The following is a 20062-nucleotide window of genomic DNA, read 5'->3' as shown; positions in this document are numbered from 1 at the left end:
AAAAGATTGTGTGGCTTTCCAGCATATAAAACAGCTGAGAATTATCCAACAGCTTCAAACAGTAAAAAAGACTGAATTCATTAAAAACTTACACAGCTTAATTATTTTTTCTTATTGATACAATCAGAAATATTTTAGCTTAAACATGAAGACAAATAGAATTTGGGGATAATTTTGTTGGAATTCATTATTAGTGTACAATTGTACATTTTCTGATTCATTGTTTTGTAAAAATGAATGAAAGAAGTGCAGAGTGAGGAAAAATCACAAATCATGTCAATAAATTGCTTCAAACTACATTCTTCCAAGTTATATACAAGTTATATCTTCAAAATTAAAATACCAGAATGTTTTTGACAGAGGTCACCCAAAAAAAAAACCACTTAAACATTTATTACATATCACTCCACCATTGTAATTAATGTTAGAGCTGAGAAATAACATCTTTGCTTACCCAACAAACAACAACAACAATAATAATAATACTAATAGGCTGAAAGAAACACATTAAGTGTGTCCTTCATACAAGTCTGTATCATCTGACTTTAAAGTTCCACTACAAAGCCTGGGACATAATTATGCTAATCAAGCCTGGCTAGTTGTTTGGGCATCTGATTACCTATCTCTGACTTGTGTGTGTGAGTGCGTGTGCATGATGTGTGCGCCTGTCATTCACATCAGAGTGTGTGCGTTCTTGTGTGTGCTCTGTTTTGGCTGCTGGGCTGTTGGTGCTGCCCGATAATGTCTTCAATCATCTCTCCTGTCAACATGGCTAAATCTAGCTGCCCTTGGGAAAAGTTGTGAAAAGGTGAGTGCCAATATTGACAAACAAATAAATTCTGACAGAGGGGTGAATTTTGGACAATCATTCAAGGCTCCAGACATGGGCCTGTAGGCATGAGCTGTAAACCCAATGGCAGATGAGACATGGTGTGTTTTCTTTTAGCCTCCTAGACATGTGATATATTGTGATGTTTGTACAATAGAAATAAATACTTTAAGAATTTCAAATTATAGTAACCTGAAGGGGAATAGTTTTTAGGAGTTTCCATTTTCTGTACATTTCTAGGAAAGAGAGTGCTGCACCGTGTAGAAACATTAACTCACTACAACTGACACATCGAAAGGAATACCTTAAATGTAATCACAGCTTATAATACATAGTGATAATAACTTTAGTTTTCCTGCACATTTAATCATGCATGCAATCCAGAGATGCTTCTGAATTGTCTCAACTGGCTTAATATAAAAGTTGTCAAGTGTTTTGTGCATACAGAGTAGCACTAGCTTTGCTTGGAATGAGAAGAGATGTGAAGGCCTGATGCAGCTCTTCAGGTAATTACCACAGACACAAAGAGGAGGAGGAGGAGGTGGGGATGGGGGTTGAGTTTGCAGTGCACTTGATGGCTACTTCATGTTCTCATTTCCATATGAACAGTGCTCTCTGCAGCTATTTGCGTCAATCAGTGAGACTCATCTCCTTTTCCTTGTGCCCTCTTAACTGCCTCAACTTATTTTTTTCCAGTTTTGAGAAAAGAAATGTGATATGGGAACACAGGTATGCTGTTAAGAAACTGGGTACAATAACTGGATAACAGAAAAAAATTGAATTTTACATGGCATACTTTTACTATCCTTTCCTGGAAACCTAAATTATCATAATCAGGTCATCCTTTAAACCTACCTCCTCCAAATTCATCTCATCGGGATTGTCCCAGGGTTTGAAAAACTTGCCAGTGCGCTGCTTCTTCAGAGGTACTACCACAATGTAATATCCCCTGCAAAATAAAATGTAAAATATGGCATATTAACATTCTAGACAAAGTCAAAATAGCACTGCCTCTTTCCAAAAGAATCAAGTCCATCAGCTGTATTTGCATGTCTGCTTGATTTATAGACAAGTCTCTTTACCAGAAACCAATGAAAAAAGACACACTATCATGCCATTGGCATGTTATATGATTTTTTTTTTTTTAAATCACTTGATTAGGACCATTTTCTTCTATGTTTTCTGTGTAGCTTAAGCAGATTTAGAAGTCAGACAATACATTCACCTCACAAGGGCCCCATGTGGGTTAATTAGGAGACCTCTGTGAATGCAGAAAAGATACAGAATTAGAGGGATTTTCATCCCTTCATCAGGGTGGCAAGAGAGATAACGGCCTCTGCCAGAGTTAGGCTTCCTGGTTGGGCAATGCACTAGCTAGTGTTAGCCAGGAAGGCAGTGTGGCAGGCTAATGGGAAACTAATTAGCTTAAGCTCTGGCATGGGAGACAGTAGGCCTAGTGCATCCAGCAAGATCAAAAAACCCAAGATGGGTTTGAAGCGTCACTCTACAATCGGATGTGCTCCTTGGCCTTCTGACAACCCTGGGCTTTGTTGAAAGGCTATAAGAGACTTTATAGGGCTTAGAGGAGTGTGCTTAAATGAGTTGGGATGCTTCAGTGTGTAATGACTGAGGTGAAGTGGATATTACACTGAAATGCAGGGATGAATATAAATGACTTTGTTTGTAAGAATTACCCATGACAAGGTCAGCTATCAAGTTAACTTGTTTATTTCCATCCACAATGCATCAGTAAGTGATAATAATCAGTAATGTGGACAACTGATGTTTTTACAAGTCAAATCATAATGTTTGATTATGAGACAAGATTTGGGGTGTTGAAGTCTGCAGTGTGGTAATTCAACTGATAAAATGCAAGTGGACTTAAGAGCTTCTCAACTGATGACTCCACTCATCAACGTTTAGGGAGCAGTGCTAATTGCAACCAATTCAAAATTAACTTTAGTTTGATCATTGGCACTCACCTTACTCTCTCAGCTGTTTGCACTGATGGTAGCTCCACAGTCACCATACCGTCTGAGTTGGTCTTGCCAATCAGGTACGGTTTGGTGCGAAGGATATCTGGGGCCGTCATGGTAGACACGCGGTGCTGCAGACCCCCGGCACTGTTGCCACGGTTGGTCAGGAGGAAGGAGTACTGGGTCTCAGGTTGAAGACCTGTGATTAGCTTCTGTGTTAGCTTCCCATCCACCTCCACACTCTGGCCATTATCGTAGAGGATCTGTATGTGAATGAGTTGATGTTCCATGTACACATTGAAGTCTTGGTTGGGGATGTTGTCTCAATCATTTTTTACGTCACAATAATGTGAAGAACACCTAAATACACATGAAAATGTTATATTTGTCAAGCTTCTACTTACAGTGAAAGGTTGAGCTGGGTTGTAGGTGTCTGGAATTTCCCAGGTCAGCCACACTGATGTCTTCATGGCAGCTTTCACGTGAAAATTTTTTGCAAACACTGCTAAAAGAAAGGGGGAGCAGGTGATTTAGACACAAAACATCCCTTTTCATCTTTCTACATCATTGGTCCCACACCAGGTGCTTACCTGAGAATGTCTCCTTCAAAACCAGGCTGAACTACACTGAACTCAACACTGTCTTCTTACCTTTTTACCAACACCAACTCTTAAGTTAATGACTGAGCTTTGTTTGACTGACAAGACACAAAGAGACACACATACTTACTTATGTGAGTTACTTAAATCATGCTTAGATTATGGAGACTAAGGATAGGGCAACATGTTAATACCAGAGTCCTCTGGTTGATTCCATATTTTCCTCAGCTTCTTTTGAGGCTTTCTGAGGAAGCTGCTGTGGTTGGAAAGGGCTGCGCAGGGAAAGGCTGAATTTAAAAGGGGAAGGGCTAAAAAGGTTCAGGGACTGGTCCTACCTTGATCCAAAGGCTGTGTCCTGAATTGGACACTTGGGCTATAGGGACCAGAGCCCTTGCTGGTGAAGGCACACATTTTAATATCATAAGTGGTATCTGCCTTAAGGCCATCCAGGATGACTGTTGATTCCGGGGCGGTGATGAAGAGTTCTGAGGGACTGCGTGGGCTGTTGATGTCCTTATACTGTAGAGCATATTTAACTATTTGGCCATTTCGCTCTGCCAGCAAAACAGGTTGCCAGCTAACCTGAATGGTGGAGGTGGTGGCACCCTCTGCTGTAATGCTCTGAGGGTAGCCACTTGGGACGTCCTCATTTGTGGTGACTTCTTTGATTGTCTCTTCACCAAAGCCCACCTTGTTACGCGCAGAAAGGCGGAAAGTGTATGAGGCTCCCTTATGGATCTCTTTGGTAGTGTAGTGGTTCTCTCTCTCAGGGAACTCGATGACAGTCAGTCGCTCCACATCTTTGCGGCCAAAACGGAGGCGATAGCCTTGTAGAGGCCCGTGCGTTAAGGTTGGGGGATGCCACTGTAGGAGAGCGGTGCCCATGTTGGTTGTGCTGATCATTAGCCGGGGTTTTTCAGGAACTAAGCACCAATCGAGAAAGGGACAACTTGTTATGGATATTGATAACAATGTTTCCATCTTATCAAATTTGTAATAGGCAGGCATTTAGTGTCAGTTGATATCTGTGTCTTTTACTGCAGCTAATAAGCTGTAAAAAGAGGTGAGTAAAAGAGCTTAACAGGACTGTCCTTTTTTCTTGTCTTTCTTTCACTCTCCCTCTACATTTTCCATTACTTAAAACGTTCCTTCAGCTTTGCCATGTCATACCAGTGGATAAGGGTTGTTGCATTACATGAGACAGCAATTAGCTGCTTTCACAATTTTCACACTTGGTAACAAGAATATTTGCTTTGTGCTTTTTTTCTCATTTGATTCAGTTTACTGCTTTAAAAACAGAAATGCAGATTTATATGAACATATAGTATATTAGCAGAGAACCACATGATCTTTGTCAGCAGTGATGGGTCACGTTACCTGCGCCAGTGGTCGTAATCAGTTTGGGCTTGCTGCGTGCACCGTCACCCTTTGTTGTGTAGGCTGCCACAGTGACTGAATACGTGGTCTCTGCCTGCAGCTCTGTGATGATCATTACCTGTAAAGATGCAGGATTAAAGTTGCAGGACACTCACTTGCTGATTTGCAGATATAAGCAAGCAGAGACCTACAAGTGGGATTTGATGTCAGCATAATCATCACTAAGGATACAACAGAGATATTCTTTCATATACCGTATTTTCTGGACTATAAGGCGCACTTAAAAGCCTATAATTTTCTCAAAAAACGACAGTGCGCCTTATAATCCGGAGCACCTTATATATGGATAAATTCTGGTTGAGTTTACTGACCTCAAAGTGATTTTGTGTGGTACACGGTGACTTTGGTAAACTACAAAGCCGCACCGCTTGCAGCATTACGGCTATCGTAGTCAGGAGTGTCGTGGAGTAATACATACGAGGAATGAGCTGAAAAAGTGAGTGTATTGTGTTGTATTTTACGTGTTATAACTGAACAATTTCGAGAGTTATTGTGAATACGCTAACGTTTGATTTAGCGGTATCAGACTGTGTTTTTTTTACGTGTTACAACTGAACAAGGTTGGGAGTTATTGTGAACGCGTTTAATAAAGTTTGACTGACTTATCTGACAGTTTTGTTTCGCTTAATGCGCCTTATAGTCCGGTGCGCTTTATATATGAAAAAAGTTCGAAAATAGACCATTCATTGACAGTGCGCCTTATAATCCAGTGCGCCCTATAGTGCGGAAAATACGGTACTTAAAATTGAGGCATGATTCAGTGGACAAGGATAGTGTTGATAAGCTTTAATAAATAAATAACACCTCTATGTCATAAAATAGCTTATAAGTAAACACAAATAGATCAGATATTTAAGGTTTGGTCAGTTTAGTTTGAATTTCCTCTGACATGTTTGTCAAGGAGTTCCATCTGCAGTTTTTAAGGTAAACATCTAAGGGAGGTGAAATCTTCAAGCTACTGAAAAAAAAAACAGACCATAAGCTCCTATTGCACAAAAAAGACGCATGCCATTCATGCAGAGGATGACAGCAGAGGAAAACAAAATCAGAATTTTGTCAAGTTTAGCTACTCACATGTTCAGTTGAATCATCATATTCCCACTGTTTATGATATGAATATGGAGAGAAAAGAGACAACAGATAAGGCCGGGTACAGACACTACTTGCTGGTGAGAATATATACACGTTAAGTCACCAAATAAATATGTTGGTTGATAAAAACAATTATAGTAAAAGTAGCAGTAATCACATAAAGACTTGTGCAGATATGCACCAAATGTATCCAGTAGAATTAAATTTAGTGACAAAACAGTTAAATAGTCACTATTCACTATTACTCAGTGGAATTATTTATGTCATAATGAAACTTAGCTTTTTCTTCTCTTTTCTACACTTTTTTCCTATTAAAGACTTTGTTGTTGCGCATGTAAAGGTGAAAGCGAAAACAATACTGTGTGTCTGAGAGAAGAAATAGCTGGCTGAGGAGAGTATTGTACCTGGGCATCATCAATCAGGATGTCCTTGATGACTGGCTGTCCTGTGGGCTCCCCATTAACCATCCTGACATAGTGCACCTGGTACCCTCGGATCTGACCGTGCTGCTTGGTGGGCATCGGTGAGCGCCAGATCACTTTAATTGATGAGGAGTTGACAGCCTCCACCTCAACTTTACGAGGTGGCCCACTAGGAACTGGAGGAACACCATGGGATAGAAGAAAAAAGGTCAAATTTATAGAGAACCCCTTCACCCTCTTTTTAAATCTTTCCCAGAGTCGTAGCGCAAAATGCTGCAGTGACAAAAAAATCACAAAAGTGCAGCAAACTGCAACAAGCACTGCATGACATCAATATTTCAACAATGGTAAGGGGAAAAAACAACAGCAAAAACAGGTCTGACAACTGACCTAATCTTTAAACATTAAAAATGGGTAGAGTGGATTTTAAAAACATGGAATAAAAATGTGTTTTGCCAAAATTGAAAAGTGGAGCCAAAGGGGAGCTTCAAGTGATTGAAATGCTTGAAGCACTACAAGAATTTTGGCTATGGAGCAAGGAAAAATAAATAAAAAAAAAATGATTCAATCACATGAGGGGAGAAAAAAAAAAAAAAAAATGGCCTTCAAAAAATTCTTCCACCTTTTGTTACTCCCACTGTCCAGAACTTGTCCTTTCGCCAAGTTCCGAAAAAAAAGTTAGTGACATAAAAATGCTGCCATACAAAAACACTGCTGAGAATATTTCAAAAATGACAGTTGGGACTGGAAGTTGGAGGCCATCAGTTGAAAATGCCATACCATGTGTTGAAATTGAGCAGTAAAGGGGGAAAAAAAGGCAAAAAAGGTGCTTTCGCAAAGTGAGTCACAGTTTTTTTTTGTAAAAAAAAGTGCATTGTCCAAAATGGAGCTAATAGTATCAAGTGGTGACAGTCATATTAGAAGCAGGCACAGGAGGGTAGAAAAGAAGAGGGAATTGTAGATTTAGGCGAGGTTGTTAGTATTTGTTGGGGTAGGTTAAGAGGGGTAGACTGGATTTGCAGCTGGGGCTTTGTTTTAGCGAACACATACCATCCTCCTCTGTGCGGACGAGCTGTGGCAGACTTTCTGGTCCTGCTCCGACATCTGTGTGAGCAATGACCATCACACGGTACTCTGTCCATTTTTCCAAGTTTTCCAAAAGGTACTGGGAGATTTCTGGAGGGATGCTGGAGATTTGATGAGTAGTGGTGTCCTCCCCTTCAGTCGCAGCATATTGGATGGTGTATTCTGTTATGATCCCATTTTGTAATTCCACTGGGGGAGGCCGCCAACTTACCAGGACGCTGGTGGAGCTGGGGCTATGGCACTTGACTTCCTGAGGTGGGCCCGAGGGGTCTGGTAGGTGGGTTGGATTTTGGAGCGGGTGCAGGTTTTGTTTTATTTTTTGGTTTGGTCAGGCCGTTCATTGAGTTGAATATTTGTTTTAAAGAAGTTGCAGTTTTTGTTTTGATCGGGGTGATGATGGTAGAATTGACCAAACAAAGGAAAAAAGAGGAAAACAAAATGACACAAAATAAGGAAAAATCACAAGGACTCATGGATAAATGGAGTACTTTAAATCAATGAAACATCATAAATAAAGACAAAAACAAAAGGCAAAGACTAAAACAAAAGTGTACACACTGATGATGAATGGAAGGTGTTGATTGGAAAAAGGACAGCTTTACCATATGTAACCTACCTTTGTCATGAAAAAAAATATATATAAAACAAGGGAAACTAAAATCATATATCCTAATATATTATGTCTTTTAATTCTTAATGAAAACCGAAACAGATTTCAAAGTATTTCAAGTCAAACTATTCCAAAACAAATGTAGTCACAACTAAGACAAATTTGGCAAGCAGTTACCATCAATCCAAAAACATAAAGGTTGATGCTTTAACTAGTTTAAAATAGAAAAATGTTGCTTTTGTCACCAACCTTTCCGAAGCCTGTTGGTTTGTGGTAAAAGCCTGATTGTACAACAGAGAACTTCCCAAGGAGACATGACTGATTTATTAGATTCTGATAACATAAGCATGCACTTTTTAATTGAGTTCATAGTTTACCTCAGAACATACATCTGGGCAGAGTTTGAAATTCAGAGCCTTTATACCCACCTGATCTCTGCCCTCGTCTTTCACAGACCTCAGATTTATGTTTAGATGTGTAAACTCAAATACAACAGTTTTGTTTGTATGTTTTTTTTTTCATTTCACTTACTGTATGCTTTGAGGGTATTTGTCTCACTGATAGTCAAAATGAGTGAAAACAAACAACACTGGCTATAGTTCAATTTTGTAATAAACATCACAATCTAATTTTTCAATAAATCTGAGGTCTTTTGGGTGGAAATGTCCCTAACCACAGATACAGTACTTGCTTTGAGCTTTCTATGATATTGTTACTCCACAACTTTCTTGATTGTAATTTGAATTGCATATGTCAGTATCCATTCACTAAGGACATGGGAACATCCTTTGACATCCAGAGATGTGGTTTTTGGTAGTGTAGTTACATAGAAAGCTCAGTCTCAAAAATTCTCTCTTCTATTATTTTTGGCCAACGTGCAATGTCAAGGGACAAGGCTTCCCAAAGGCCAACCATGCCATTTCACTCATAAAAAACAGTTGGGTAATGCAAATGTGGGCATTCATATAAATAATTCAAGGTTTAGCCATTCATTTATGGCAAGGCTGTTTTTGCACAACAAAGGTGGGGAGGGCTATGTTTTATAACCTTGTCTCCTGACTTCACAGGAAAGCCTGGGTACACTGTCCATGCAATCTTTTCAAAGTGAATTCCACATGGTCAGGTAGACGTCTTGAGACTTATTTACTATTTCAAATATTTACGCTTTTGCTATTTTCAAATGCATCATCCCTTTAAAGAAAAACCTCATTGTACCTGTGTTCAGGACTTTCCTGACATTTTGTCACTTCTTGGATTTTGCAGCACACATAAAATTTGGAATGCATTTGAAAATGTTTTCCTTCCCAAACATTGTGAACTCTGTCAGATAAGGAAGAAGACCTACGTGTCTGTGGAGTTTCTGCAGAGATCTCATTGGTGTAAGCTCCAACTCCGTGTTTGCTACGAGCAGCCAGCTGGAAAGTATAAGTAGTGAAGGGCTTCAAGTCCTTCAGTAGGTATGTTGTTGTCGGCTCAAAACTGATTCGTTTCTGTGAAAAAAAAGTTTCATGTTGTCAGTTTTTCCGTAAAAAAAGGGAGAAAAAAAAAAGAAAAAAAAGAAATTGAGGGTACAAAGGATCTTCAACTGTCAGAACTGAGATGAGATCTTAGTGTATATCATTAGAATAAGTGGCTATATTTAAAAGGCATTTTTTGACAAGTTACATGGTAAACTCCATTTTACAGACACTCCCTTGAAAGTTAGTGTCTGACCAAAGTCAGAAAGTTTAAAAAAGAATAATAACTTTAAACCCTTATTTCCCAAATTCCTCATTCTGATTGTTATAACACCAAAAAATAGATTTGCAGTGATATTGCTCCATGATTTAGTCTTATATGTTGTAATGGTGTAAAAACAAACAGATGTATCATAACTAAAATACTGTTCACCATAAATCAGACAACTACTAAATGATCTGGATCTGTAAATGTCCAGCATCAAGTTCAAACATACACATTAAAAAATAGTTGAGAATAGAGTAACTTGTATGATCTGTTAAGTAAGCAAAAAAAAACAAAGATAATTTTATAACACTACATGACAAACAATAAATGTCCTATAATGCACAATAACTTTGTTTACTTTGTGAGTCAGAGTATTTTGTATGTTATTACAGACTTCTAATCTGTTGCCAGAATCATCAAGTCAGACAGTAATTACCTCCTCCTTGTCATCCCTCTTCCTATACATAAGTTCATATCCTGTGATTTGATTTTCCTGTCCCGTCTGTGCTGGGGCGATCCATGAAAGTAAAATGCTTGTTTCTGATTTGGCTTCTCCCTTGAAGTCAGTTGGTTGGGAGGGAACTGGAATCAGAGCAAAGAGATGAATTCATTACTCTACACATCTTGCACTGTTCATTATAATTACAGTCACACACTTTGTGGTAAGAGTTAATTGCCACAAGAGCCAGATCAAGTTGTATTTCAGAAGATGCAGTCATTTCAGCCTCATTAGCACAGTGCACACACAAAGTACGCAGTTACTTCATGCTGAAAAAATATCTGACTTTTTCAGAAGTAAATAACAAGACTTTTGAATTTCTTGATTTTAGTTAAGTATTCTCATAAAACTATTTTCACTCATGAGGAAGCCAGTTGAAGTCTTTGTTGACAGCCTGGAGATGTTTGTGTGTTTACAGCTCTGGTTCACAATTGTAACCCACTAATGAGTGTATAAAAAGAATTAAGCTTCAAAATTGTTTGTGACTCCTCCAGTTTAACTTAAGTAATAACATATTTAGAATTTTGAATTTGTTCAGTTTGCAGTTTATATTTTTTGTATTGTCAGTTTGGTTCTTGTATGACAAAAACAAACCATTCTCACCTCCTGTCTTAGCAATGATTTGAAGGTCTGGAGACAGAGGACCATCACCAACTGAGGTGTAGGCCAGAACCTTGATGTAGTAGGTCTTATTTGGGATGAGGCCCTGTATGGTGACAAAGTTAGACCCCCGAACAATCTGCTTTTCCCAGAGGTTGACGTGCTGGCTGGAGTCCATGGTGTAGTAGACTCGATAACCCATGATCTGCCCATTAGCCTCCTCTGGTTCATCCCAGTGGATAACAGCTGTGGTGGCGCTTAGCATGTGACCTCTGACCTGCCTTGGTGCCGTGCTGGGTGCCTGCTCAGCTGTTTTGGCCTCAATGCTCTCGCTGGGTGGCCCTCTTCCGATGTTGTTTACAGCCACCACCCGGAATTCGTAGTCCGAGTACGGGCTGAGACCCCCCACACTGTACCGAGTGGTGGCTACACCATCAATCTCTTTGTACGAGTCCTCAGAGTACTTGGACTTGTGTTGGATGATGTAGTAGGACACTGGCTCAGGATTGCCAGAGTCCCAAGTCAATGTTATGCTGGTGGCTGTGCGCTCTGTCACCACGGGAATGCCAGGAGCCTTGGGCAATGCTGTGATGATAATTATTACATAAATATTAATAAAAATGCAAATTATATGGCAAACATTACAAAGTTATACCTCTGTAGAGTAATTTATGTTATAGTCCATAGAGACTTTATTTTAATTTGTTGAGGGTTGAATAATATTGATTACATTCATTTACCAGCTCACTGCACTCGATACTGATGATATACCGTGTATCAGGAGTCATAAGAGACTCATACGGTGTGTGCTTCCTATTAGTTAGGTGGATTGTCTTACTAATATTTCACTTTCTTAGTTTACATTTGTTAAAAAAAATAAAGAAAAAAAAAGGTTGCACATTGAGCGATTTGTGAGATTAAAACTGTGCATACCCCATGTTCAGCAGCTGGGAACGCTGTTGTCGTTAATCTCAGATTTCCCAGTGTTTATCACTTAAATAATTTAACAGGTAAATTTATTGCTTTAATTCCCCACGCCACGGCACATGGCAAAAGATATCAGGGCAATAGATTGTCTTTATATGCCATCTGAAGTATGCTTGTGGGAGAGCTTGCTGCCAGACTGTTATATTGTGACTAATATCTCTATGTTATGTCTAGGAAAAAAAACACAGAGTGTGTGTGTATGTGTGTACATGGGTCTGTCCCTCGTGTGCACGTGAACATGGCGACACCAGTCTGGGATATCTTTCTGGTATACTGCAGTGTAGATATGATTACACCCAGATAAGTACCTTGCCTACAGAGGACACCAAACAATACTCACTAGGTTTCACACCCCCTCACCCCCTTCTCCCACCTCTTGCTAACAGAAATGGTGAGCTTGTGGCTGTATAGCTCTCTGGCTGAGAGATAAGCACTTCACTATATTCTCAATCTGGCATCTAATGCACTAAGGCTGGTGCCAGGGTTTGTCTTAAGCTTCAAGGAATCCTCTACAGATGACTTATCGTAGCAGTGAGGTAAATAACTTTCTTTAAAGCACTGCCAGTATTCTCTGCTTGGATAGTTTACCCCGAACATACCAGCTGCAAACTGCAGTATATATTTTTAACTACTTGCAGAATTAACATACATATTAAGAAAACTGCTGCAGGTAACCTTCTTATATGAAGTGCTCCTCCTGGCATCTTTTACAAGACCATGGAATTTCAACCTTTAATTTTTAGTAGCAGCCCTACCTTTGACTGTTATCTGTGCCACAGCCTCTATCACCCCTAAGGTCGACATTGCCACACAGGTGTAGTTGGCTGACTGCCGGACGTCTGTAAGCTCCAAGACGTTTCGTCCAATAGGCATGTCGTCCTCTGGCGTGAGGTCTTCAGCACCCAGCATCCACTTGACATATGGCATGGGAGAACCCACTGCCACACATGTGATATTGACACTGCCGCCTGGCATGATCTCATTGTCTGTAGGTGGAATGGAGAATCGTGGTGGCACCCGGCGCACTGAAAAAGACATGACATAGTGTGAAAAACAAGCAGAAAATGGAACAACTGAATACCTTTATAGAAAAATGTTCTGTATTCTCGCCAAATATTGCCAAAAGAAAACAGATTGTTTAACATTTATGCTTATAAAATAAGAATATTAACAGGATGTTAAAGCTTGAATAGCAGCATAAAAATGAAATGTTTCTACATAGATAATTCATGATTATTTGATGAAGGTTAAGAAAACGCATTTTAACACATTTGATCCAAGACTTTGAAATTTCAGTGGCGAATGGGTTAACACCAACACGAGCACCATGCACAAAATACTCTATCACCATCGGTACAGATATACAGAACTGCACAAAGTGCTGGAGAGTCGACAGCACTCCACAGTTGTATGCAACAACTTTTAGGCTGCGTACTTCCAGCTGATGTGAGATAATGTGCCTCATCACATTCTCACATCACACAGACATAGATAATATTATTGAGAAGTCACACACGCAACAAAGGGGTATGGTTTTTTTCTGTGATTTCCAGGCTCAATTCAAAGTAGAAACTAGAGCTGTCAAATGATATGCATTCACACTTTGAATCATCTGTAGAGAAAAAGGAAAAAAAAAAATACATTCAACACACATTAAACATGTTTCCCTGTCCTACCTTTTAGCCCTTTGGCTATAGTAGAGATACACTCCTGCAGTACTTTGTATGTACAGTCATGCAAGATTACATGCCTGCTATGCTTTGGACTAGCTTACCTTTTATATAAACAATGGCATGAAAATAGATAAGACACTTTTATGAGTGGCTTTAGACTTTAGAACCAGATAGCTCAGAGGATAACAGTTAAGCTGTAGACCTTCTTTATGCTTCAATGATAAATGAGAAGTCTTTAGTTTATCACAAGAAGACCAATTATTCTGGCACTTAAAGCATTAACATGACTCACCATGCTACATTCATTCTATGATTGCCCAAATCAACCCATGCCTGTGATTGAATCAAAATCCAGAACATTAAATGATACTAATTTAAATTATTTCACCAGGACTACAAACTTTTAAATGCAGTTTAAGATAAAGTGCTGAGAAAGGTCTTTCAGATTGAGAATTCTGAAATTCAGTTTTACCTTTACCTGGGAACAAGTGTCACATGTCAAGAATTTTGAAGGAATGCCATGTGTCTTATAAGAAGGAGGAGATAAGATGCTCATCTGCAGGAAACATCACTGACAACAGTTTTTCAATACTCAGATTAATTCCAAGATTTATGTACAGTACACATAAGGTTATTATTTTGCACACATGAAAAAAAGATTCAGATACTCCTGAGTCTTAGTTTAACCAAGATTTCTTAGAATATTACTTGTGATTCAGAAGTTTTGCTAATGTTTTTCACTTTGCTTCAAAACATAATCCCTGGATTCAAAATGTGTATCATTTGACAGCTCTAGTAGATACACATTCCCTAAAAAAAGAAAAATTCAGATAAAATAAATAAAAAGCTAAAAATTTCAAAGAAAACTACACTTTTAAGTGAACTTAAATTCAAAACATCCATAATGCACATGGACAGCTTCAATGCCTTTTAGAGGAGCGCAAGAGTCTGTCATGCATACGAGAACAATATGTGACTTTGCGAGGCAACCATGTAAGGGAGTTGGGTGAGGGCTGCAGGAGTCAAAATAAATAGTAATAGTGTCAGGAAGAAGATGTGATATCGCACAGTGTAAATGGAAGGGTTCGTCTAGTCTTAGTGTTACATAGCTGTAAATGCGGCTAGCAAAAGCTAAAGGTCCTAGGAGAACTCAAAACGCATAGAAACGAAGGCAACAACATATTAGGATAAAAGGTTGAGAAATGGACAGAAATTGAAACACCAAGAAAATATACTGTTTCTCTTCTGGTTTTCCTAATTATGTTTGGTATACAAAAATATTTAAGGACAGCTGATGTGGATAATTAGGGGGCTTAGACATAAAGGAAACAGACAAGGACTTGATGTTATAAAACATCTTGGGATTGAAAGTCAGTGTTACTGCTCCAGGTTTTCAACATAGATTACTATTATCTTGGGTTAGATTACTTTTAAAAGTCTGGATACTTACATTTATTGCCCGTTAATTGACCCTGCTTTGTAAACATTCCTGTGACTCTAAACTAGTTATTTGTGTAGGTATTTGCTATTTTCAACTGCAACATAGGCACGTGCTTCCTGCTGCTTCCAATTTACAAAGCCCATTCTGTAGAGCAGACTGCAGCTCTCCAGAGAGGAAATCTAGGGGAACTGCTTGCATTATTAAATACAACTTTTCTCTCACTTAATATTTAATTAATAACCAATTGGATCATGCTCCCCACAGACATAATATTATCCCGCTCATTTGAATATCATTACATTTGTCAAGTCTTGTGGATAACACTCTAAATACATAATTCTCCCTGCGCAGAAAGACACCCGTCAGAGGAAATGTATAATCTCTGAGGGCAAGGTTATTTTTACAGCTTGGCTCTTGACTTTAGTGCCAATTACAACAAAGGATGGATTTTGCTTTAATATATTTTATCTATGACAAAGTTTGATCGCAGTGAGAGCTAATTTGAGCAGAAAATTTGAGTGTAGTGATGCTTAAATGGCTGTATGGAGAGATATACAGCAGGCTTATGAAGCAGAACTGCAGCTATGTAAAACAGCAGCTGTTAGTAAGTCCATAGAAATCAAGTACATCAAAAAAAAAACAAAAAAAAAAACAAAAAAAATGATCACTGCTTTTTTGTAATTTTCTTATCCCAATGACCTGTTGAGTTGTTAATCATCAGAGACAGCAAGCAGGAACACTGACAGGGTAGGGGCTGGGGAAAGGGGATCAACTAGCTCAAGCATTAACAGGTGACCATGCAAATAGACTCTCAGACAGATGCAAATATGGTCCCTGCCACCCCACCTCAAAGATGCAAACATGCACCACCTGTTGGACAGTCAAGCATTCTGACAAGGACCGGGGCATTCTTAATGGGAACATGAACATTTAATGTGCGACAAAGATAGAAATAATATCAGTAGAAGTAAAAAAAAGAACAAAAAAATACAAAGGCCACGGTAATACATCTGTTTTTTTGAACTTGAATGTCTGTAAGAGGCTTTTTTTGTCTTATGGAAAACAAATGAACTTATTTCTGTTTTGTGTTGTGCTCAAAAAGTAAAAACACACCAACCTTCTCGCAGCTCTGAGGGATGTAGGGAATTTGATGCAGAACAAAATGAAATAAGGAAAGGAGAAAAACAAGGGAAACACAGAGAGTAAAAAGGCCATGTTGTAGGTGTTCAGATGCTACTTAAACAATTCGAAGGACCTTTATCTCTAAAGACCAGGGAGCCCCATATATCTCCCTGGCACCCAGGTTACAAAGCAAAACTCTGACCTGTCAGAGCTCAAACATTTTGAAAAAGATAGAATATTTACTTTTAACACAAATTCTGCCCAAGCCATGTGGTTAGTTTATAAATGATAATTCAAATCAATGTATTTTACTTTTATATACATTATTTATCATGTTATTGGGGAACTGGATAATAACTAATGGTTGTAAAAGCTAACCACAGGACTCAAGAGCATTTATATGAAGAAAAAAACAAGAACAACAAAAAAAGATGAAAATTTTATATCTGCTATGCATTTATGCATTTACAGAGAATTTAATTAAGACAAGAGTGACGAATCAAATCAAATGAAGCCTGAACTGATGTATGAAAGTAAAAGTGAGCAGCAGCATTAAAAACAGTTGCAGCAATACACCAAATATTTAGACTTTAAAAGGATGAAAGATCACGACCTCTGTGAAAAAAAATAATAATAACAACAACACTAAAAGAAAGCCACTGCTGCTACTTTACCTATATTAACCTATTTACATCTAACACTGTGTCGGAACCAAAAACTGTGACAAAGTTTTTTTACAAACTAGTTTTAGGATAGTGAAATAACCTCGATAGTAAAATTATTCTGTACCAATTTTAACTCTAATAACTATTTATTTATTTTTAACTGTGACAAAAGTAGTGGAATTAAAGATGTCCTTCCAAGGTTGATCAATAGGGTGGAACAAAAGCCAGAAAGGATCTGTTCACTGCTGGGGAAAGAGTTGGGACTGATGGAGGAGGGCTGTCCGCCCTTTACCGCCTCCGACAGTCAGGTTTGAAAGGCAATTAGTAGATAAACACAGCAAGCAGTCTAGTCATTGGTGTTAGACTCAGGATAATAAACAGAAAGGACCAGAAACACATAACAGAGCAGATACTGTAGGTTAAAATCAGTGCAGGTAAGTCAAGTGCAAAAAAAAGACCAAAACAAATCAAACAAGGCATACTTACAATGGCCTCACAGACTATGGCCCCTGCAGACTGTATTGGCTTGTTCAAAGATTTCTCATAAATTTTAAAGAGAAAGTTATATATATGTTTGAGAGAAACATGCCAGTGTTGTTAACACGAGTTTCCTACCTCTGACATATAGATTTGCTGGGGCAGAGTAGCGGGTTCCATCGTTGTTGGTCGCCACACATTCATACTTGCCCTGGTCAGACTCTTCACTCTGCTCTATCTGGAGGGCTCCTGGTTGGGAATAGCAAATGGAGTAGCAGAGTATGTTTGGTTAAAATAATGTTGTCCGCATAATGTTCACAAGAAAAAATAAAAAGAAAAGAACTTGTTTGACCTCAAGGACGCCAACATCAGCCCCCTTCATTTCTAGTTTTGCTTTGTCCTTTAAAGCTTCAGTAGTTGGGCAGTTTGAGAAAAGTTGTAATTACACAATATTCAATAAACTGCATCAATGAAATACTACATTCTTGTATCTGTTACTATAAACTCTGTATTTTAAAGTTCATCCCCCATCATTATCACAGCCTCATCCACTGGCTGAGGTAAAATGGAGACTGTGTGTTATCCTACCATAGGTGAGGGATAGTTTCAAATGGTAATCATGCAAGACACTGCAATACAAATATGTTGTTCCTCTTAACAGGCTTTAGGTAACAACAAGGGAGAAGAAAATAGCGCATTGTCATCCAACTCCAAAAGTAAAGAAAAGAGAAACACCTAAATTATATTCTGTCTAAAATACATTTACCTTGTTGATGAGTCCTTTAGTGAAAAAGTCTGATTTTATTAAGGCTACAGGGTCTAAAAAGACACTCATCCTAGTGCCAATATCAAAAAATGCCATAATTTCACTTTGAAGAATAGGGGCAAGCCCTTCAATATACAACATGTCACTGGACTGGTCAATATGGGGATGAGTGATACCGCTTCAGGGAAACATGGATCAAACAAAAGAGGTTTACAGTATAAGAAAGCAGCATAACAAGGGAGGACAATTGAAAGAAAGAAATTTAGGTATGAATTTTAGCATATTCAATCACAGATCAAGTGTAATGTTCGCCTAACAGAATAATTTTGGACTTCATCTAGGTGAAGTTACTTTCAAAAAAATGCAGCGCATACAAAAAATTGAAAAATGCTGCTCATATATGTGGAAAAATTTTAAGTTTTTTGTAAGGCAAAACCAACATATAACCCTCTGTAACAAAAGTTTGACATGCAAATCTTAGCAAGAAATGTATGTCGGCACAACTTACAACCTTCTGACAACCCTTAGCTGAAAAATAAAATGCAATTGTATTAGAAGACAAAATTCAAAATATCAGCCTGAGCCGGCAAGAAAGTAACCAACCACTGCTTTAGCTTGTGAAAGCTACAAAAGACACCCATAAAAATCCACCAATGGGATCAGCAGTGTGGTGTCACATGACCCAGGGAAAAATGGCTTTAAGCATCAACAACTCTCCAGCTCCATGTCACACGGCAAAAATGAGCCAATCAGGTCCTCGTCAGACTCTACTGTTTGCCTTCCCCAAACCCTGAAGAAAAAAAGTCAAAAAGTAAAATATTCTCCAACCCAAGAAAAGTAAGAAAAATAGGTGAAAGAGAAAAAAGCACCGTAGAAACTTTATCAAAAAAGTGGTTGTTTGGGCTTTTTTGTAGAGGTACAGGAGAGGAAAGCAAATAGAAGAAATGGAAAAAAATAGTTTGCAAAGATAGGAAGAATTCTTTGAGAGAAAAAAGCAGAGTAGAGGCAATGTTGTCTTCAGCATGCCTGCGTGATTCCACAGCATCTGTGCATATTTTTAGTGCTGAACAAGAACAGCTAAGGGGGAAAAATGCTTGGTTGTTTTAGTTGGACAAAAAGAGGGACACATGATTCGCTATGGCCAAAAAGAAAACAAAAATGAACGGAAAAATATAGTTTAAAAAATAATTGTCATTGGATATGCTTATTTGAGCCAGGGCAAGCATATCACAACTGAGCTAAACAGGCTCTTGAAACCAGAATACAAAGGAGTAAATAAAGCATAGACAAAAAAAAATGGAATACAAATTTAGTCAACGAAACAGGACAAATAAGAAGGAAGATCCATATGAACATAATGGGATTTGGTCTTGGTAAACAGGACAAAAATGGAGGTGATTCAAGTGAATGGATGGGTTGACAGCAAGAATGAATTTGTATTATTTTCATTCTGTGAACGTCAGTTCAGCACTCTTACCTCTTATTGGTGTACCACCTGGGTGGATAATATGAATGCAAATAAGATTAGAAAGAAGAAGCATTAGTACGAGTAGATAGAGGCTGGGGGCTTTGGAAGAAGAATCAAATTAGATTTAACAGGGTACGTAAATAAAGGTACTAGAGGAAAGAGAAAGGAGAGAGAAAGAGAATAAGAACTTTTCTGTACTCTACTGGCAAAGAAAGACAGGATTCATCATAGAAAAATCATAGGTCAGAAGGAAGAACTTGTACATTGATGTACCACGGGGAAGTGCCATTTTGGAAGTGGCAATGGCTTCTGAAGACCATCTACTGGAGGGAAAGACTTTGAGGACTTTGTATATGAGATTGAGAGCAGACTTAAGATCTCTTTGCTTGACCTGAGCTGGTCCCTCCCTAAACTTATTGAAATCCCCATACCTATGGTGCTGGTGTTAAAAGATTAAGTAAGTGAGTAAGTGGTGGGTCAGTGAGTAAGTAACACACATGTGAGGACAGGTCATTAACCAGGTCAGTAGGCTGTATGACATGACTAAGCTAAGGTTTTGTGATAATAATCTTTGGATAAAGGTGATAC

General features: G+C 38.5%; 1 protein-coding gene and 1 long non-coding RNA gene across 22 annotated transcripts in view; one reads left to right on the top strand and one right to left on the bottom strand.

Annotated features, from left to right (window-relative positions):
* Positions 1–20062, top strand: part of LOC139621280 (uncharacterized) — a 563233-nt gene that overhangs the window by 152648 nt on the left and 390523 nt on the right. The gene's annotated exons all lie outside the window — the stretch shown is intronic.
* The window catches only part of LOC139621276 (receptor-type tyrosine-protein phosphatase delta-like), a 345696-nt gene that overhangs the window by 29009 nt on the left and 296625 nt on the right, over positions 1–20062 (bottom strand). For 4 of the 21 annotated variants that reach the window (XM_071477579.1, XM_071477589.1, XM_071477580.1 and 1 more), the window contains 15 exons: positions 19484–19501; positions 17379–17489; positions 16094–16105; positions 12618–12887; positions 10879–11460; positions 10213–10358; positions 9397–9541; positions 7406–7711; positions 6338–6531; positions 5916–5942; positions 4782–4899; positions 3740–4327; positions 3210–3310; positions 2812–3068; positions 1685–1778 (listed from right to left, as the gene is read on the bottom strand). In XM_071477579.1, the coding sequence (XP_071333680.1) occupies positions 1685–1778; positions 2812–3068; positions 3210–3310; positions 3740–4327; positions 4782–4899; positions 5916–5942; positions 6338–6531; positions 7406–7711; positions 9397–9541; positions 10213–10358; positions 10879–11460; positions 12618–12887; positions 16094–16105; positions 17379–17489; positions 19484–19501 (2969 nt within the window). The remainder of the gene's footprint in view (positions 1–1684; positions 1779–2811; positions 3069–3209; positions 3311–3739; positions 4328–4781; positions 4900–5915; positions 5943–6337; positions 6532–7405; positions 7712–9396; positions 9542–10212; positions 10359–10878; positions 11461–12617; positions 12888–16093; positions 16106–17378; positions 17490–19483; positions 19502–20062) is intronic. The other 17 variants (XM_071477582.1, XM_071477590.1, XM_071477584.1 and 14 more) reach the window with 10 other exon arrangements.

This window comes from Trachinotus anak, unplaced genomic scaffold (assembly GCF_046630095.1).
Source record: "Trachinotus anak isolate AG129_WGS33_773 ecotype Australia unplaced genomic scaffold, CSIRO_AGI_Tana_v1 ptg000005l, whole genome shotgun sequence".
NCBI lineage: Eukaryota > Metazoa > Chordata > Actinopteri > Carangiformes > Carangidae > Trachinotus > Trachinotus anak.
This window is presented reverse-complemented; position numbering and strand designations above follow the sequence as displayed.